The sequence below is a fragment of the Mandrillus leucophaeus genome, unplaced genomic scaffold (assembly GCF_000951045.1).
Source record: "Mandrillus leucophaeus isolate KB7577 unplaced genomic scaffold, Mleu.le_1.0 Scaffold375, whole genome shotgun sequence".
NCBI lineage: Eukaryota > Metazoa > Chordata > Mammalia > Primates > Cercopithecidae > Mandrillus > Mandrillus leucophaeus.
Genome location: NW_012103976.1, coordinates 618,897 through 641,503, shown reverse-complemented (window position 1 = coordinate 641,503; position 22,607 = coordinate 618,897). Strand labels below are relative to the sequence as shown.

Genomic DNA, 22,607 nt, shown 5'->3' with positions numbered 1-22,607 from the left:
ATATCTTCTTGCTTTCCTAACTAGTTTCCAAATACAAATACAGTATAGACATTATGTCTTCTTCTGCCTATTTTACATCTCTGTAGCATCTGGTAGAACAGTATACACACAACAGATGTTTAATAAATGCTTTTAAAAGTTGAACTTTCTCTGTATTTAGATTTTGGCATATGTCATAAAACAATTATGATTTGCTAAAATGAGATTTTATATCTGCATACAAAAGCCTCTTAGATTATAGCAATCAATTTACATTTACATTAATATGTTTATGAAATTGGTTCATCTGTTGGTATAGGTGATAGACTATCTAACTACCACATACCATGGATCATGAATGGCATTTGAATTTAAAAAATATATTTTTCCATATTATAATTTATTTTTAAACCAAGACCTTAACAGTGACTTAAATTATATGTTATATCAATAAAAGTGATATTTTCTTAATTTTAATATAATTATTACAGAAAAATATAAAAAATGTTAATTGTAGGCAAACAGCTCTTTACTAGCAGATTTTAAACACCATCTCAGCTATATGGCCACCTGCCTTCCAGAATTTTGAGGCATCAAGAAAATATTCTTAGTTCTAACTCCCTTAAGAAAGAGAGAAAAGAGGGGAGAGAGAGAGAGAGAGAGAGAGAGAGAGGGAGAGAGAGAGAGAGAGAGAGAGAGAGAAAGAAAGAAAGAAAGAAAAGAAAGAAAAATAAAAGAGGGAAGGGAGGGAGGAAGGAAAAAAAAACAATTTCTATCTGTCTCGAATACAAAGGTTTTGAGGGAAAGTGGCAATAAACAATACAACAGCTACAATACAAAACACAACAGAGAAAGGCTGGAAAATCAGAAGACTGACAAATAATACACCAAGAATGCTTTGTTTGCCACACAGAAAGAAACACTCTGTCTTATGAGGGCTATATAAGAGGCTAACCATTTTCAGCAAAACCCAACAGTCACAGGAGAAACAACAAAAGACAAGAGAAACAAAAAGTAAAAAAGGTCAAAGAGACCAAAGAAGTGGTGGTAGCAGCAACTGGGCTGGAAATTATCACTGTGATGACAGTCGAGGGAAAAATCATTAGCAGAGCTGGAAAGCAGCAATGGGAATAATGGCTCAGACATAAAGTGTGTTGGAACAGATCCTGGCACATCATAAGCACTCAATAAATCCTAACTGCATTGTGAGAAGCAGCATCAACCATAAAGGCAGATATTAAAAGTAGCAAAATGGGCTTCAGGCACCCTGACAGCAGAGAAGGTAGGGAAGAGCTAAAAGAACAGTGGCTCTCCTCTCCAAGGCCAGAAAGAAAAAGTGAGAGCAAGAGAAAGAGAGTGGGTTTGTGTTCATGAAGGGGACATAGGAAGAAGGGAGGACTAAAAAAGATGATGATGAACTTCCTTTACCTTAGTATCACAGACAGCTGCTCAGGGTAGACATCTGTTCCTATGTATACCTCAATCTGAGGGCCCAATGACTATGTTGTGTACAATATTCAGCTTTATTTTTCATGCCATTGATCTTTTACATTATGCCTGCCTTCACAGAACCCGCCATAATCTAAGGTCTGTAGCATACACTACCCTAAAGTTTTTATTAAAAGAGAAAATTCAAATGATAGCTGGTAATCTATCAGCAATCTAAAACATTCACATAAAAGAAGGATTTTATACCCATGGGCTTGAAAAAAATTTTTAATATATTAGTTCTGATCTTTCTAGCTACAATTTTGGAGTAAAGACATGTACAAAGTAATAGGGTTGATGCTGATGAGCCATGGATAGTATCCTCTACACAACATATGTAATCTTAAACTTAGAGCACCAATTCTTTGAACTGGCAATAGATTTACAGATCTTATCTTAATGCATACATTTACAAATATTTAATCTACCACCTATGATGTTTCACTTTACTAAGACAAAGAAAAGATTAAACAAGGTAGAATAAATCAAATATATAGTTTCTCAAGGATTATCTCCCATTACCACTATAACCTTTTCTTTATGCTTCTAAAAATCAAAATCTCTTACTCTAAAAAAAACCCATTTCTACAAAGAAGAATAATGGACAGAAAAGTAGCCATAACATCCAATATCATATGTCATTAGAAAAAGTTTAGTTGCTTATCAATTAGGAAGAAGAAATTTTGTATGAGTGAGATTATAAAAGCAGATTGATCACTAGAAAAATTCAGAATTATAATTGCAAAAGGAAATATTAAAAGTCAAAATTTTTTTCCTCATCTAACAACTATATCACTGAAAATATAACCACCAAATAAAGTCATACAGAAAAAAAATTCCTAAAATAATGTAACACTGTCTATCAGTATAAAAGGAAGGTGTGTATGAAATTGCTAGATTATATATCACTATCAAGCTAATTTGATATGTAACTATTGTGAACACCTGCTAAATATTCTCTGGAGTATGCAATACATATTATCATCATATGGAAAGATTTCAAGTTTCTGTCATTTCAGAAAAGGAATTTTTCTTCATTTTACGACAAAAAGATACTTGTCTGCTTACTAGTGTCTTCTTTCCCTTTGGCATCTTATATTTAAATTTGCCAGCAGATCACAGTAAGGTCCTACAATTGTCATAAAGATCTTTCTGAGCATGTACAGGAAGATGAAATGAGAATTTCTAAGTACATTTTAAAACAAAGGCAGACTTCAGTATATAACGTCTTTATCTAACTGGTGGGTATTAGTTTAAACATTTTTGATATAATAATTCTTACTCAAACCAGGACAGGAAACTGAAGAGTCCATTATAACCCTTAGATTCTAAAATTATAATATTTACACAATTACTTTTTAAAAAGAAAAGGAAAAGCATACACCTACTATGTAGCCACAAAAATTATAAATTAAATTTTTTTTTAAAAAGAAAGAACAGCTGTAAAAAGAAACATAATTACATAAGCAAGGAAGGGGGGAAGGTAAGGCAGATAAAGTAAAATTTATCTTTTACCTAGTCACTTTATGACTATATGAAGTTATAAAAAGGTATAAAAGCATAGCAAAATAAATCTCATTTTATTCCTCCTCTTCTTCTATGTTTCCAGTAACTGCCAGTATACAAAATAAACAATATTTATAAGAGTTATATGTGTCTACATCAAACTATGACAAGTAAATATTTCATTTGGGAGAAATAAGTAAAATAATTTCAAGATACTTTGCCATTTATTTTCTGAATATACAGTTACATCCTATGAGATCAAGTTAGAGTAACAGTTAAATTTGTCAATATAATCAATTGTCACAAAGTGTGTCATCTGAGATTTCCTTGCCTGGAACATATGCCAAAAAAAAAAAAAACAAAACCTTAGAAATAAAATAAATTAATTTTAAAGTTCATTTCTTGAAAAAATTAATTAAACTTCTGGATTTCAATTTCCATGTACGAAATTGAAGTCAATCAAGGAAGTTGGTTTATAAGGAAAAGTAAACCAACAATTGCCAAGTATTCTCTAAATATTAATAAAGGAAAACAAAGGTATTTACCATCTGCTAAATACTTAGTGTCATAAACTATGTACTTCATCTACACAGTCATCCTCACAACAACCCTGGATGATAGATGTTTTAACATACAGGTTCCACGGGAGGATAATTCAGGCGCAGAAGAGTTAAGCAGATAGAATAAGTAAACACAATTAAGTGGCAATATGGGAATTCTGACTCAAATTTGATTCCAAATTCTGTTCCTTGTACTATAAATAGTATTGCTAATACTGATACATATTATTTTATCCTTGGATTAATCATTATTTATTGCTATAAGCAAAAACTCTTCTATGTTTGAAGCAATCAAGTAAACAAAATATTCTTAGTAAATCTCTCTGTTAAGAGTTCATAGATTTGCTATTTAAATTTAATAGATTTTTTTCTCAATCAAATAAGAAAAATTACTACAGGAAATATAATCTGTAAAAGATAGGTCAATATATGCAAACTACAAATATTACCAATTTTCTTTCTCAGAGAGAAAACTGGCAATTATTATTTTAAAATGTTTCTTATTAGTCTACATTAGTGTGCTAATTTGAAAAAATTATAGATTGTATTTGAGTTGGTATCAGTTTCTTAAGTTCCTACAAATAAGGTAATAATTTAACCAGGTACCATATAGCATATGTAAAAACAAAATATTTTACCTTTAGAGGCCTGCACACACCTTCAGTGATATGCCCAACAACTTCTTGAATATTTTCTTCAATACCTAAAATTAATTACTACATAATTAATATTTGTTTCCATATTATACCTTGCTTCATATAAGTTCAAAAAACAAATAATATATAATACATATAATTAATGGCACTAATAACTTTTAAAATAACCATAACAGGGCCGGGCGTGGTGGCTCACGCGTGTAATACCAGCACTTTGGGAGGCCAAGTTGGGTGGATCACAAGATCAGGAGATCGAGACCATGCTGGCTAACACTGTGAAACCCCGTCTCTACTACAAATACAAAAAAGTAGCCAGGCGTGGTGGTGGGCGCCTGTAGTCCCAGCTACTCAGGAGGCTGAGGCAGGAGAATGGTGTGAACCTGGGAGGCAGAGCTCACAGTGAGCCAAGCTCGCGCCACTGTACTCCAGCCTGGGCGACAGAGTGAGACTCTGTCAAAAAAAAAAAAAAAAATTAACCATAACAATATTTTAGTAAGTTTGATATCTCTTGGGACATTACTAATTGTGTTAACATATTACTAATTGTGATAATACCTAATATGCGTCTAGAAAGTCTTAATTCATTTGATTTTGAGTTAATAAAATGAATATTTCTTTGTGAAAAAGATTAAATTTATAAGACAGAGGAAAAAAAAGTCTGAAATGTATTCATTGAATGAAGTGATGCCAAGATGTATTAGCATTTATTTTACAAACATCTTGTTCCAGGCAGTACTGCTTAGCACATACACTGAGCGTATAAAGTTGAAAAATACACCTTGAAATCTTACAGAAAAACTAGTATTTTCCAAACACCAACTATTTATCAAGCTCTGTACTGGGTATTTGACATTTACTGCTTGTAACCACCTTCATTTTTACAGATGGAAAAACTGAGGCCCAGAAGATTGAAGTCATTCCTATAGAATAACCTACTTCATCTAACTACAATCTATTTTCTTCCTTAACACTGCCTTATATATACTTTTCTAAAACATCTTTAAGGAAACACATTTATTTAAACGGGGTAATGAGAATAATAACAGAAAGAGAATCTAACAGTGTACACTTTGTGCCAATCTAACATATGCTGAGTCTAATCTTGATACTGAAGAGTTAGAATCTATGAGGTTAGTATTACCACCATAACACTGACTCATCTTGCAGATAATGTGAACCACAGAGGCGTGTGGCTGAGCTATGTAAAACAGTCAAGTGATACCAAGCCACAGTGTCTCTCTTAACTTCCTATCAAAAATAGAACATTTTAAAATCATACATACACTAAACTCTCAAACTCTAAAACAGGCCTCCTTAGGTAATCACAACTAAGAAGATTGGGAATTCTGTAAACAAGACATCAGCAACTCTCAACTACAGTTATTTTTCTTCCTTGACATCAAGACAAAAATTTTAAGTACATTGTATATATGGTGATGTAGTTGAGTGTTTGTCCCCTCTAAATTCATGTTGAAATGTAATCCCCAATGTTGGAGGTGGAGCCTGGTGGGAGATGTTTGGGTTATGGGAGTGGATCTCGTATGAATGGCTTGGTGCTATCCTCACAATAGTCAGTGTTGCTTAAAAGTGTGTGGCACCTCCCATCTCTCTGTCTTGCTCCCTCAATCACCATGTGACATGCTGGTTCTTCTCCTTTCACCTTCCACGATGACTCTATGCTTCCTGAGGCCTTCACCAGAAGCAGATGTGGGCATCATGCTTCCTCTACTGCCTGTAGAACCGTGAGTCAAGTTAAACCTCTTTATAGATTACCAAGCTTCAGGTATTCCTTTGTAGCAATGCAGAAACATACTAACAAATATGATAATTGGTTTTAAAATTTTAAAACAGTGTCATGAGAATGAAAAAAGAGGCTGGGTAGCAGAAATGAAAGAATTAGTAGCTTCAAGACCTTAAACAAGTCACTCAGCCTGTTTACACACAGATAAAACTAAGATAATACCCCCTTGTACCTTTAAAGCGTCATGCAGAGGATTTGAGATAATGTATGCTATATATTCCAGAAATTTCTTAAAAGTGCCACAGAGGAGTCTAGGTTTGATATGAAAGGTCATTAGGGTTCACTATAAAACTGAACAGTTGAGTGACAGGACAAAGGTGATGGAAGAGAAAGTCTATTAGCAGAATGAGGGAGAAACCAGAGAAGAGAAAGACTAATCAGGACACTTATTGTACCATCAAGGTGTTTATCTAAGTGAAGAAGATGGCAACAAGAGTAGAAACAGAGATGACAGAAAGAGAATCTAACAATGCACACTTTGTGCCAATCTAACATATGCTGGGTCTAATCTTGATACTGAAGAGTTAGAATCTATGAGGTTAGTATTACCACCATAACACTGACTCATCTTGCAGATAATGTGAACCACAGAGGCGTGTGGCTGAGCTATGTAAAACAGTCAAGTGATACCAAGCCACAGTGTCTCTCTTAACTTCCTATCAAAAATAGAACATTTTAAAATCATACATACACTAAACCCTCAAACTCTAAAACAGGCCTCCTTAGGTAATCACAACTAAGAAGATTGGGAATTCTGTAAACAAGACATCAGCAACTCTCAACTACAGTTATTTTTCTACCTTGACATCAAGACAAAAATTTTAAGTACATTGTATATAGGGTGATGTAGTTGAGTGTTTGTCCCCTCTAAATTCATGTTGAAATGTAATCCCCAATGTTGGAGGTGGAGCCTGGTGGGAGATGTTTGGGTTATGGGAGTGGATCTCTTATGAATGGCTTGGTGCTATCCTCACAATAGTCAGTGTTGCTTAAAAGTGTGTGGCACCTCCCATCTCTCTGTCTTGCTCCCTCAATCACCATGTGACATGCTGGTTCTTCTCCTTTCACCTTCCACGATGACTCTATGCTTCCTGAGGCCTTCACCAGAAGCAGATGTGGGCATCATGCTTCCTCTACTGCCTGTAGAACCGTGAGTCAAGTTAAACCTCTTTATAGATTACCAAGCTTCAGGTATTCCTTTGTAGCAATGCAGAAACATACTAACAAATATGATAATTGGTTTTAAAATTTTAAAACAGTGTCATGAGAATGAAAAAAGAGGCTGGGTAGCAGAAATGAAAGAATTAGTAGCTTCAAGACCTTAAACAAGTCACTCAGCCTGTTTACACACAGATAAAACTAAGATAATACCCCCTTGTACCTTTAAAGCGTCATGCAGAGGATTTGAGATAATGTATGCTATATATTCCAGAAATTTCTTAAAAGTGCCACAGAGGAGTCTAGGTTTGATATGAAAGGTCATTAGGGTTCACTATAAAACTGAACAGTTGAGTGACAGGACAAAGGTGATGGAAGAGAAAGTCTATTAGCAGAATGAGGGAGAAACCAGAGAAGAGAAAGACTAATCAGGACACTTATTGTACCATCAAGGTGTTTATCTAAGTGAAGAAGATGGCAACAAGAGTAGAAACAGAGATGCTTGGGTTATTTTCAGGATGTAGGCATTAGCAATATAATCGGTGGACCCACCTTGTGTAGTTACATGCTTTAAGAGAGCTTCAAGGTGTTCCTTTTCAGAAGCAGTAGCTTGATGGAGCCAAGCCAACATATCTCCCACATACCTAATGAAAACTAAATGTTAATGAAGATTTCCTTTGGAAAAACATCCACTCCTCTTCTGCTGTCTGATTACTATACCTCAATGGGTCATGAGAGTGCATTTCAATTGGTCTAGGTGTACCTCCGGGGCCCCCTCTTGTGAGCGCATCAATAAATCCACGAACAACTGTACTTCTTCTGGCTGTTCCAAATTCATCTAAGGTATATCTAGAAGAAACAAGTTGTATAAAAAATGGTTGGGGCTCTTTGTCTCTAGTGGCTATATCAGATTTTCATGCAATTTCTGAGACAAGCAAGTACTTAAAGCTCTTTTAGGCATTCGGTCAAGCAACACTGCTTTCAAACAAGAAAAAAATATTTAAGAGATAACTTTGGCGCATTGAAAATTCAGTCAAAAAGTAAAAACTTTTACCCCTCCTAAGAAACAATGCTGGGATATGGGACTAAAGCAGAGGCAGCAGTAATAAGGGATAAAGCAATGGACTTAGTAAAAGTAGGAAAATCAAGCCAAGGTGGGAAGACTTAACTTTTTAGGTTTCAGTATATTCAGTATATTAGGTTTCAGTATATTTCAGTATATATATTTATAGTCTAAGACGATGCTCTACTGTTTTACATAAAGCCATAACAGTTCTCAAAAGCTGACTATAATTAGAACTCTGCAATCCAAGGCTGGGTGTGGTGGTTCACACCTGCAATTCCACCACTTTGGGAGGCCGAGGAAGGTGGGCACTTGAGCCCAGGAGTTAGAGATCAGCCTGGTCAAAATAATGAGACCCTTTCTCATTATTAAAAAAAAAAAAAATAGCCAGGCATGGTGGTGCATGTCTATAGTCCCAGCTACTCGGGAGGCTGAGCTAGGTGGATCCCTTGAGCCTGTGAGGTTCAGGCTACAGTTAGCAGTGACTGCTCCACTATACTCCAGCCTAAGCCACAGAGCAAGACCCTGTCTCAGAAAAAAATAAAAGAATTCGCAGTCCAAAAATTGAGATTTTCTCTTCTACATTAAAAAGTCTTCTTTATACATACTATCACAATTTATCACCAAAATTTGCTCTAAAAATTGCTATCCATTTTTAAAAGCTTATTTTGACTCCAATATTAGACATAATAGATGTTCCTTAAATTTACTGACCAATCACATATACAAGCAAATACCTTTTTAAAAAACATGTATTAAGAAGTCACCTATTATAATTGAAAAGGCATGGAAAGGCTTTCTAAGGTGAAGGAACTGGTAGGGAAGGAAAGCTTTTAACTGGGGAACAGGACGATTTGGGAGTCAATTTATAAAAAGGGCCTGGAGCTCTCTGTAGTACCCATTTCTTTGACTTGACTCAGTCTTGTTTCCCATCATCACCACCATTCCTGACATCCATCCCTCAATTGAAAGTTCTTTCCATTTTAAAAGTATAAAGAAAAACACAATATATTTTAGCAGTCTGATGTCAGCAGATTCTAGACTAACTTGTAAACCTCTAAACAGTATTCTACCCTACCAAATTTTAAGAATTATGTCAATAACCTATTACCAAAACTTCCCAAGATACCCAAAATAATTAATATCTTAGGCTACATAGCTTTCTTTCATATGCTGTTAATTGGATGAAAAATCCACATTTCGGTAAACATGTGAAAGATGGTTTACTTCCAAATAAAAGAGGAAGCCTGTAGAACTGGCAAATAGCTATAAATATTTAGGAATATGAACTTTTTTTGAGGACTGTTTACTATTAACTAGACTATGGTTCTTTGTGTGTTTGTTTTCCATTAAAAAGAAATGGTTTTGAGATTCCCTGTGGTGACATACTAGTACAGAAAAGGGAAAGTGTAATATCCAGCTAAGTTTTGCTAAATTGCATAATTGCCTTGCATTTACTTTCAATTTTTTAAACAAATTAGAACCAAAATGCTCATTGCTCTTTTTTCCCTCATGCTCTTAAATTATAAATCCATTTAGTGTGAAGAATGCCTTCTTTTAAATGATCACCTGATTCTCTGAAATATGACTGCTTATCACAGCACAAAATTCACAAATGTTTAACTTTTTAAGTATATAAAGTTAATCCTCATTCCCAAGACCCTATTAACCACAGTAAAAATAAACAGCAAAATTTGTTTCTAGGACTGTCCACTGGGACCACAGTTGTAACAGAATCCAGTGAATCTACTGGTATCTTAAATAGGGGGTAAATTACCAAGCCTGGCAAACACTGGAATTTCATCTGTTTAATACTATAAAATATCAATAAACATTAATATTAATGTCAATCCTCCTATAGAACAAATATAATTTAAAGCAAAAACAGCATAAGCCATATGAACCTTCAATATCTTTAGACATGAAACATCCTGGGAAGGCCCAGAGACAGAAGAAAAATTCTTTCACCAAAATCAGACATTCTTCCAACAATAATCAAAATTCAAAATGGAGCTTTTTCAGGGTGAATGCTCAAATTATGTACATATTCTCAAATACCCCTAGTTAAAATTAAGTCTCATTATAAAAATCGTGTTTTGGCTACTGTCAAATAAATTCTGGTCAAAAAACAAATTAAAAGGAGAAAATTTTTTATCAAAAAGCAAATTAAAAGATAATAGTATAGAAGTGCCTCTTTGAAACACAACAAATACATAAAGAAGGAAGAAAAATCAGCATTGTACATATTACTACATTTTAAAATAACATATTTCTAAAGGCTTACGAAAGGAAAGAAATTATCAAAATTTCTCACTTCCATTTATAATTATACATGATTTATTATTAAAAGTCAATAATGCATTAGCATTCCAGTTATATACTACATAAGAAACACTGAGTAATGGCAACTTTCCCCAGGGATTTCAATAATTGACATTTTTCTTGCCTATAATACTTACGTTATTTGAGACGTAATAATGGACAGTGAAGCTTTTAGACATTACTTATTAAGTTCATATAGTGCCATCTGGTGGTTAGCATGACACATTATTAAGTTTTCCCTAAATGTAAGGAAACTACCACTTTGAAAATAATTACTTAATGAAAGGCCAATTTCCTCTTTTTTAGCATTTATCTTGTTCTAATCATCTGGTCTTAAAAACTTACTCCCCCACTCAACTTCTAAATGTCTCTTAAAATCTTCCGAATTGCCATTACTGCCCCCTGCTTCTTAGCATATGCCCTTCACAGATAAACCTTCTTTGCCTCTCCATTATAGTTCCATTCTTTATCTTTCAAGCTTTTTCTCTGATTGCCATGTAGCCCTCAAATACACCCCTCCTTAGTTGACAGCTTTCTAGTCACCTCCTCTCAAAATAAAAATAATATCTAAAATTTAGTGATGTACCAAACATCACACTACGTGCCTCAAGTGAACAATGTAACTTAATCTTCACATCAAATCTGTAAAATAGGCACTATTATTATCTTCATTTTACAGCGAAGGAAACTGAAGTTTATAACGGTGTAAGGACTTCTCAAAGAAATCTGACTCAGGAGCCCACCTTATAAGCCATTTAATATTGCTCCTTTCCAAGTTTTGATAAAGAACTATAATTCAGTAAAAATTTATTTGCATGGCAGAAGTCAGCTGTTGTTTTCAGGTGCCCAAAACACACAAAGGCTTTTTTTTTTTTAAAGGTTAACCTTGTGAATAAATATTAATCTGCAGACAATGCAACAGTTGTTAAAATCAAACACCAAATGTTTTAAGTGCTAAAAGACTCATAATCAATGCCAATACGTTAAAGTGAAAAAGTTGAGAAAGAAATTTCAAAGAACTGCTAAGCTGCTGATCAATGGTAAACATTAACTTATCATATTATATGCACAACATTCAGGGCTATTACAAATCCAGCTGTTGCTCCTAATTCAATAGCCAGGGCAAGCTTTTGCAATTAATTTCCCAAAGGTGCATGTTCTCTCAGTGTATATCTTTGCATTACTGTTCCCTCAACCTGGAAACTGTTCTTCCTTTACTTCTAGGAAAATGCCTATTCAGCCTTCAGAACTCACTTTATACCTAATTCCATAGGAAACTTTCACTGACGTTCACTCTTTCCCCTACCTCAGAATACTTGAGTCACACAGCATCTGGGACATGACTTGTAGACTAGCAATTAGTATATTCAATTAAAATGCATTTGTTTATCTCCAGTTCCATAAAATAAAGCAGTCTGAGGGCAGTGCTTTACTGAAGCTGTGTTTCTAGAATGTAAAATGGTGCTTAACACAGAGTACTCAGTAAGTAGCTCTGGGGTGTTATTATTTTACACAGTTGTTCAGCATTTGTGTTCTGTGACCTTATGATAGTATAAGTAGTGTTCCAATCAGAAAGTAATGGGAAGGTCCTCTAAAAATAGTATAAGCAGAAACTGAAAGGGATGAGTCACAGCAGGATGTACTACCTTGGTAAGAGTCCCCTGGTTTCCTATTTTCAGAATTAGTAATATCATCAACCCCTACATCTACCTAAAGCTTATGCTCATACTACTCTAGGCATTAAATAATTTACTTTTTATTTTATAAAAATTAAGCGAATAAAATTAAAATATAAAATAATAAAAAACATATCAACAAATATAAAATGCATTAAATTCTTATCCAAAGCATTACCACATAGCTCTTGTTTGGCGTCAATTATGAGATCAAAGACCTGGGCCCTCTCTTCCTAAATCCTATTAATAGAACCTTGATATTAAATATTCTTTTTTTCATCTCTGCATAACCATATTTCTCAGTCCTGGTATGACTTCAGTCTCTGTAGGGAAGGATTCATATAGGAGCTTTAGTTACTTACAATTCTAAGGGAGTTAATGAGATGACAGGGGAAAAGTCACTGAACCTCTATATAAATAAGAGGTAGTCTAGATACAGAGACACTTTGGTTTCTCTTTCCATATTGTATTCTATAGTATGTAAAATTCAAATAAGCTGATATCCCATGAAACAAATTCAAGTTAAGGTGAATAGTATTGTTGTAAATTATTACAAATATTACTCAAACTATTATATATGCTTTTGATTAATACTGATATTTAAAGTAAATTATCAAAAGAAAAGTAGGCGTTCTTTTTTAATTAAGAAAAAGTCACCAACTTATATAAGACAGGTCTGTCCTGCAGGGCTTCCATTGCCTGTGTCAATACTGGAGATACGTCACATGATTCTTGTGTCAATGTTCTGCATTCACCTGAAATATAATTAACATTATAACTTTTGTTAAATTCAGCTTAGATGTTTATTATGTCTGTTGCATTCCAGGAGTCTAAATTCTATGGCAAACACTCTATAAAAAAATTCCTCAGAAAAACCTAGATATACCAATCAAAAACTAATTTATACTGTCAACCAAACTAAAAAGTTAAGCTTAAGTAGTTATATAACTTTAAATGACCACATATGCTATCAGGTATACCCCAAAGCTGTATTTTATTATTATAAAAAACTAGAGTTCTGAAAAAACCAACCAATGGACAAGTATTTCCTAATAACTGCCATATACATGACAGTATTAGGGAGGCAGGGAGGAGCACTAAAAATATATTATCAGTTCCTTCCCTGAGAAGCAATCTTTAAGCAGTTCGCTAAAATTGTTAATGTGGTTAACCAATATATAGTGATACAATTATAATTTCAAAAGAGTTTGAATTTTAAACTCTTAAAAATCTCTACACCAACTTTTCTTTATTGTTCTAATTTTATCTATAACATGCTCACAAGTGCCTAGTACATTCAAATTTAGAACTTCTCAGAAATTCCCAACCTTTGGTACACAAGGACTTCACACTGGCAGTATACTTTCTAGCATGCACTGACTGAAAACAAAATATGCACAGAGAATTGAAGACATCCTAAAATGTCTTCATAGTCTCTACAAGATAGAGGCCCACAGTTGGGAGCCACTATGTAAGATGTTGTGGAAGCACAAAGAAATTTGAGTCAATGTCCGTGCCTTTGAGAAAGTAGAAAACTAGTGAGATAAGACATATATGAAAAAAATACAATGAGATGCAACGAGAGAAAGGCAGACAACACTCCAGATGGAAGCAAACAATGTAAAGGAGATAGGTAGAAAAACAAACAGGTTTTAGAGATAAAGACTTAACCAACCAGACCAGAGTATTCCATTTGCAGAGCATAGTAGAGGAGTAGCTGGTTAACTAAATTTAATTCCAACCCCTTCCAACAGCTGATTGGTAACACCTATTAAAATATGTGCTCCTGTTCCATGCTTGCTTGTTTTAAATATCTTCTCTGGTTTTAATAGGCTATTTGCAAAATGTCTATTGAAACATTTTCAAACAAAACTAAAGCAAATAAAGTATTCCTGGTAGGCAAAATAATGGCCCTCCAAAGATGTCGACATCCTAATCCCTGGAATCTTTGAATATGTTACCTTACGTGGCAAAAGGGACTTTGTAAATGAAATTAAGGTAGTAGACCTTAAAATGGAGAGATTTTCTCAGATTACCCAAGTGGGTCCAAGGTAATCACACAGGCCTCACAACCTAAGTAGCTGGCAGAAAAGTTAGAGATATGAGATGGAAGATGAGGCAGGAGAGAATCAACATGAGAAAATGACTTGACCTGACATTGCTGGCTGGCTTGAAGATGGAGGAAGGGGCTGCAAGCCAAAGAATGCGGGCAGCCTCTAGAAACTGGGAAAAACCCTCAGTGACAGCCAGCAAGGAAACACAGACCTCAGTCCTACAAACACAAGGAACTGAATTCTGCCAACTAACTGAATGAGCAAGGAAACAGATTATCCCTTAGAGCATACAGAAACAAATGCAGGTCTACCAACATTCAGATATTAGCATAGTGAGAACCACGTCTGATTTCTGACCTACAGAGGAGTAAGGCAATAAATATGTGTTGTTTTAAGCCATTAAGTTTGTAATAATTTGCTACAGCAACAGCAGAAAATCAATTTACCACTTACAACTTTACAGTTATGTAAACAACAAGAGACACTTAATCTGCTTTAAGATAATCTAGGGCAGAAACTGTCTTCATGTTTTTATTCTCATACTTAATCAAGCATACTGCTTGGCCGATGGCAGGTGCTCATGATACAAACACAAAAACAGTGTGTTCAAACGTGAAGTTTGTTTTTCTGTTTTTTAAATATTTTAAAATATTTAAAATATTTTTGATTACTAGATCAAAATGCATCAAAGACCAAGTAAAAATTTAAAAATCAAATACAATTACTATTTTTATTTAAAAAAATTTTTTGACTACTAAAATCAAAATATATCAAAGACCAAGTAAAATTTTAAAAAACAACTACAAATGTTCATGAATGTAGACAACATAAAATAAATCACTTACTTTGAGCCCATCGGTAAAGTCTTTCATAAGCCGTTTCTTGAAGTAATGCCATCTGTTCCATAATTTCTAAACTAAAAAAAATTAAAGATTTATTATAATTTAAATCTGAGTCAACAGCTACATCTAAGCACCTAATTATTTTGTTTGCATATTACATGTTACAGCATATTAACTTTTTATCATTTTATGGAATGGTTTTTCAATAATTTTCTACAATTAAGTAAATGTCACATTTTAACCATCACTTACTTAACAACTGCTGTTTTAGCCTAAACCTGTCAGGGTATAACTTCACTATTCTCTAAAGATAAATAAAGATTAAACTTCTATTTCACAAAATGCTATATAGTTTCACAAACAATCTAGAATATCTTTAAAATTTTGGAAACATAAGCAGCAATGCAATTAGTTCAACGAGCAGTTACTCACCCTGCCGTTTGTTGATTTGTACGCAAGAGAACTTTGACATCATTATGAATCTGTTTTACTCTTCCAAGTGCCTTGAAAAACTCCTTTAAAATTAAGAATGTGACTTTATGTCCATGCTTCAGGCAAAATTACATTATTTAAAACTGAAAGGTCACTGCCAAGGGCAAACAAACTCTTTCACCTATTTTAACGAAGACTTCCTATACTGATCTCAACTTTCTCTAAGTTTTCATAGATGATGTAACTGGTATTTATTCACATCTTAAGACATATTAACAAATTAATCCAGTTCCCACTACGTGCCAAATAGTGTTGACAGTTGCCAGGAATATAAAATTTATAAAGACAAAAATCCCTGTCCTCAAGAAGTGTACATAGTCTAGTGAGAAATGCAAAACTAAAAATTAGTAAATTAAAAAAAACATACTGTGTATTACACATCTTATTACTTAAGCCTGGCATTCTTATTGCTGAAGATGATGTTTTATATCTCTGTTGTATACTCATTCTTGCTCCCTCGTCCAAGAGTAGAATGCAAAGTTAAATATATAGGAGGTGACAGATGCCAAACTGTTGACTGATATTTAAATGTACTGGAGGCTTAGGTTTCAGAGTGCCACAAATAGTGTTCCACTGATGAAAAATAATGGATATGTTATTTTTCTTTGATGAATAAAGCTTAAAATAATAATAATAATAATCTTCCTTTTCTAATTTCTACCAAGGGGAGAAAAAAATGATATATCAAATATTTCAAAAGCACAAAGTTCCTCAAAACATGAGGACAGTACATACTAATACATAATATCTCTATTAATTATCTCACCTATTTACCTCTCTACACCCAAATGACCAGTTCCATTTTAGCCAAGCCAGTAAAAGTGATACCTACTCAGAGACACTCAGTGAGAACCCTTCCCCACCTCAAGAACCCTTCTTGCCCTCTGAGCCCACAATGATGATGACAGGCTTAAGTTTACAGTTCTTCCCAGCTAGAAGACCAAAAGATTCCTTTTTGGAAAAATTATTAATGTCTTTAAGAAAAAAAAAGAAATGAAACTTTTTCTTGTTATTTAACATTTCGAGAGGTTTTATAATACTGTCAGCCAGTTTGGAAAGAATGAAATAGCTTAAAAAATTAATTAGATGAAAAAATAAGCGATTTCTAACCCAAGGAAAGCCACAAAGTTATAAAAGAAAGAACATTCAATTACTGTAATGTCACTGTAATGAAAATAAAAAATGTGTGGTAGGTACTACGGCTCAGACCTGTAGTCCCAGAACTTTGGAAGGCCAAGGTAGGCAGATCGCTTGAGTTAAGGAGTTTAAGACCAGGCTGGGCAACACAGTGGGCCCGATCTCTACTAAAAATTAAAATTAAAAACATCAGCCAGGAGTGGTGGTGCATGCCTGTCATCCTAGCTACCTGGGAGGCTGAGGTGGGAGGATCACTTGAGCCTGGGAGGTTGAGGCTGCAATGAGCTGTGTTCGTGCTACTGCACTCTAGGCTGGGTGACAGAGCGAGACCCTGTCTCAAAGAAAAAGAAAAAGAAAATAGAAAATGTGGTCTAACTGTACTATGATGTATGAAGGAGATAAAGAGAACATATGTGTGTACTATCTGTGTTGGGGGAGGAGACAGAGTGGGTAGAAGGCTAAATCCTCACATTTCACAATAGAGAATCAACAGAAAATAGTTAACATAGATAATCAAAGCATATTCTTTTTAGCTATAGATCTGGAATATAGAATTTACAAAAGAAGCAACTAATAACATTGAAAATGGTTGGCAAAAGACCTAGAGGTGAGGAAGAGTAAAATAGGTGACATAGATTTTCTTTCTATAAGCTTTATTGACTCCGACTTTTCAAAAAGTACATGTATTACTTTGAAAAATATAATTAAAATACACATCTTAAATTTCCAAACATAAAAATATTCTCAGATGAAACTTTTTAAAATGGGAAAATAAAGCTTCAAACACGCAATATCTCTCTAATATCCGTAACTACTAAACTTTAAATGATTGAACAGAAAGTCAGGATACCTCAGTAATGGGTCCTTCTCTTGTGCCTCGGAGAAGACTCATTTCATCAGAAGTCAGCTGGAACTTGGATAAGAAGGCGTCTGCGACTTGTGCTCTTATCTCTAATTTTTGGCTGTAATATTCAAAACAAGCAATAAAAGTCAAGCATCTTATTCAGTTGCATAGCTTTAAAACAAATTATATCTCAGACATAACTTTTTAAAACAAAGGTATGAAAAATTCTCAACATTTTCAAAAGTCTTGTTTCTGCCTCAAATATTATACTTTCATCAGACATGTAGGTGATAAAATTAGCTAATATTGTTCTATTTCAGATACTTGCACACAATAAATGGAGTTGATCATTATGCAGAAGAAAAAATAAGTCCATGCATGGTCCCTGCATTACAAATTTGCAGCCACTTACAGGTACTTAAATAGTTCACCTTGCAGTTTGCTAGATTGCTTTAATAAGGGAGAAATATGTACCTGTTTTCAACCAATTTCTCTTCAGTCACTAAAACAATTCCTAGCCTTTTATGTTTTCACATGAAGTACATATCAAAAGTCAAATTTATTAGTTTATGTTACAGAAGATAAGAACTCCTTTATTAATTCTCCATAAATTGCTAGTCACATATCCACTTTTGTCTTCCCCACTTTTTCTACAAAATATAGTAATAAAAACAACCTTTTAAATTATATTATCTGAATGCAACCTATCTAAACTAGCTGACAGAAAAAGGCACACTCAGGGACCTATGGGACTGAGTAGAATCAATACCACAGGCAAGTTAGGAACACAAATTACTTGAACAGAAACTCAACATTCCTGGTTTCTGTATCTCAGAACTGAAAATACATAAAGTTAATAAAAGTATTTCACTAGCAATATTCAGAGAATAGTAATATTCCACAATTAAACAAATTTCAAATAAAAATGAACAAAGATAAACATAAACACTATTTGTATAGATGATACAATGCATGTGCCATCTCTGTTTTATTTGCACCTTTGAGATGAGAGGTTTTAAATTTGAAGTTTATCGCTAATGCTCTACTGAATAAAGAAACTTACAAGGAAAAATCCTCCAGGTGGCAGCAAAGATCTGTTTATTGCAAATGAGAAATCACCTAATTGATTCTACACAGATTTAAATGTCATGTTCTTAATCATCTTATTACTGATGTCTGAACGTTATCTTAATATTTATCTTATTTTTGCTTGGTTGCTTTGTTGCCTGTGCTTTTGAGGTCTTATTCAAAAAATCCTTGCCCAGTCCAATTTCATGAAACAATTCTATTTTTTTTTTTTTTTCTGGTAGTTATATATAATTTGGGGTCATATAATTTACTCTTTAATCCATTTAGAGTTTGTTTTTCTATATGGTGAGAGATAAGGGTCTGGTTTCATTCTTCTGTGTGTAGCTACCTAGTTTTTCCAACACCACTTACTGAAGACACTGTCTTTTACCCAACGTGTGTTCTTGGTGCCTTTGTTGAAAATCAGTTGGCTGTAAATGCATGAATTTATTTCTTGGTTCTCTAGTCTGTTCCATTGGTCTATGTGTTTTGACACCAGAACCATGCTGTTTTGTAGTATATTTTGAAGTCAGGTACTATATAATGCCTCCAGCTTTCTTCTTTTTGCTTTGACTATCCAGGTTCTTTTGCATTTCCATATGAATTTTAAGATTTTTTTCTATTTCTGTGAAGAATGTCACTAATATTTTAATAGTAATTGCATAGAATCTGTAGATTGCTTTGGGTACTATGGACATTTTAACAACATTAATTCTTCTAATTCATGGACACAGGATTATCTGCTCATTTATTTGTGTCCTTTTCAATGTCTTTCATCACTGTCTTATAATTTTCATGGTAGAGATCTTTCACCCCCTAAGTTTATTCCTAGGTATTTTATTATTTTTTGTAGTTATTATAAATGGAATTGCTTTCTTCATTTCTTTTTCCGATAATCTGCTGTTTGTGTATGAAAACACTACTGATTTTTGTATGTCGATAACGTCTTCTGCAACTTTACTAAATTCATTTAATATTTACACAATTCTACAATTTTTTGGTGGAGTCTCTAGGATTTTAAATATATGAAACAACCTACAGAATGGGAAGTACTTGCAAACTATGCATCTGGCAAGAAGCTACTATCTAGAATATATAAGAAACTCAAACATCTCGATAACAACAGAAAAATCTGATTTAAAAATGGGCAAAAGACCTAAATAAACGTTTCTCAAAAGAAGACACACAATTGGCAATAGTTATATGAAAAAAATCTCAACATCACTAATCACCAGGGAAATGCAAATCAAAACCACAGTATCACCCCTCCTCAATTAGAAAGGCTATTACCGGAAAGACAAAAAAACAACAAATGCTGGCAAAAATGTAGAGAAAAAAAGAAACCTTATACACTGTTGGTGGGAATATAAATCAGTACAACCATTACGGAAAACAGTGTGGGGTTCCTCAAAAAACTAAAACCTATCATGTGATCCAGCAATACCATTATTGGGTATATATGCAAGGGAATAATATCAGTATGTTGAAGAAACATCTGCACTTCCATGTTTACTGCAGTGCTATTCACAATAGCCAAGATATGAAATCAACCTAAATGCCCATGTACAGAAGAATGGATAAGAAAATACGTGTGTGTGTGTGTGTGTGTGTGTGTGTGTGTCCACATACAATTGAATACTATTCTGCCATAAAACAAAATGAAATCCTGTCATCTGTGAAAACATGGATGAATCTAGAGGACATCATGTTAAGTGAAGTAAGCCAGGCACAGAAAGACAAACATCACTTGATCTTCCTCATATCATATGTGGAACCTAAAAAAGTTGACTTCATAGAGAGTACAATGATGGTTACCAGAGGTTGGGGAAGATAGTGGGGAGAGGTGGAGAGGAAGAGATTGGTCAACAAGTACAAAGTTACAGTAAGGAAAAGTAAGTTCTACTGTTTTATTACAAACTAGGGTGACTACAGTAAGTAACAATGCAGTGGTATTTCAAGATAGCAAAGAGTTTGAATATTTTCACCACAAAGAAATGATAAATGTTTAAAGTGATAGATATGGTAATTACCTTGAAACATTACATTGTACCCCATAAATATATATAATCATTATGTCAATTATAAATTAAAAATGAATTTTAAAAAGCTTAAAGAGTTACCTTAACAGGTTTTGTTTTATACTTTTAAAAGTTCCAGTCATTATCATAAAGAATTTAAAGTAATTATAAAATTTCATCAAATTTCTAGAGACTATGCAAATTAACCATGTGAAATAAAACGTTTTTGGGAGCTTTTTTGGATCTATCTTTAGAATCAATTTATTAGGCACAAAGAAAAATCTGTCTTTTTAGTTTATAGTTTCATTTTGTTGTAATCAAAACAAGTGTTACCCACTTTGATCATACCCCTTAATCATTACAATTCATTCCAAATAATGTGGCTGACTGGATCTAAAAATCAATCACGAGATAAAGACTGAAACATAGGCTCTTAATATAGCTACAAAAGAGATGGTGCAAAAATATTTCTATAATGGGCACAATACTAAAACAAGAGTTTGATATATCAAGATGGCAACTTTAAAAGTAGTGACAGAATAAATTCTAATACATTTTTTATTATCATATTACTCTAGTTTTACCACATGTATTCTTTCCAGGTAAATTTTCACAGCCATTCTGACAGGAAGTTATTGTTAAATGGTCCAGTGATTTGGTTTGGGAATATTCACTCATTCAAATAACATTATTGGAGACTTACAATGTATAAGGCCTATGCCAGAGAACAGTGTGACAAAAGGCACTTATGACACAGACCTTGTCCTTACTTTACATCAACATATGGAACTTTTGGAGGGCTTTTAATGTCTAAGTAAAAAGTATATGAGATAAATATTAACATAATACATATAAATTATAACTTCCAGAGTATTTAAGATTATATTTATACAATCACTGTATATTGTATAAGTTAAATAATAATATGTGAAATACATACTACAGAAAAATACATAACAGACAAAACTGAGGTAGATCTATATGTACTAACATAAAATGATTCATAAGGCATTTTACAGATATAAAATTTGCAAGAAAGTATGTATAGGAATCCCCACTTATTTTTAAGAGCCACAATAGTCCCCCCTTATCCTCGGGGGATACAGTCCAAGACCCTCCAGTGGATGCCTGAAACTGCTGATGGCACCAAACCCTACACATACTGTTTTTCAATCTGATAACTGAGAGAGCTACTAAGTGACTACTGAGTGGTGGCGTATATAGCATCACACACTAGAAAAAGGGATGACTCAAGTCCCACCAAAGTGGGAGCCAACCACTTGAGATTTCCTCATGTTGCTCAAAATGGTACACAATTTAAAGCTTATAAATTGCTTATTTCTGAAATTTTCCATTTATTACTTTCAGACTGCAGTTGACCATAAGTAATGGAAACCACACAAAGCAAAACCATAGACAAGGTTGGGAACACATACATCAATTTTCAGTATGTCCAGTCATACATCGCCTAAGTATTTAAAATAAACAGACTACTTAATCTTCATGTTCCTTCAAATCATCCCAGAACATGATTTATGAATTTTGTGGTACTTTTCTTTTTCTTGAAAACCTTTCTATGTCATATCTTAATTCTACCTCTAGGTTCACCTACACCAAATAATTTCAAAATAATGTTTTAAAGGGACATAAGATATAAACCAAAACAAAAAAAAGTAAAGAAATATAAATGGCAAAACAAAATGAGAAACATGTCGATTCATCACTATTCAATGATAAGTAAATTAAAATGATTAAATTAAATGAAAAATTAAATTAAAATGATACCGGGGCCTGTCGTGGGGTAGGGGGGAGGGATAGCATTAGGAGATATACCCAATGTAAATGACAAGTTAATGGGTGCAGCACACCAACATGGCACATGTATACATATGTAACAAACCTGCACGTTGTGCACATGTACCCTAGAACTTAAAGTATAATAA

The 22,607-nt window shown here is 33.7% G+C and overlaps 1 protein-coding gene across 1 annotated transcript in view; it reads right to left on the bottom strand.

Moving 5' to 3' along the window:
- The window catches only part of COG6 (component of oligomeric golgi complex 6), an 82,620-nt gene that overhangs the window by 38,633 nt on the left and 21,380 nt on the right, over positions 1–22,607 (bottom strand). Inside the window, exons 5-11 of the mRNA XM_011990262.1 lie at positions 17,585–17,696; positions 15,538–15,620; positions 15,109–15,179; positions 12,871–12,964; positions 7,869–7,997; positions 7,701–7,792; positions 4,172–4,236 (exon numbers count right to left, since the gene is read on the bottom strand). Coding sequence (XP_011845652.1) covers positions 4,172–4,236; positions 7,701–7,792; positions 7,869–7,997; positions 12,871–12,964; positions 15,109–15,179; positions 15,538–15,620; positions 17,585–17,696 — 646 coding nt within the window. The remainder of the gene's footprint in view (positions 1–4,171; positions 4,237–7,700; positions 7,793–7,868; positions 7,998–12,870; positions 12,965–15,108; positions 15,180–15,537; positions 15,621–17,584; positions 17,697–22,607) is intronic.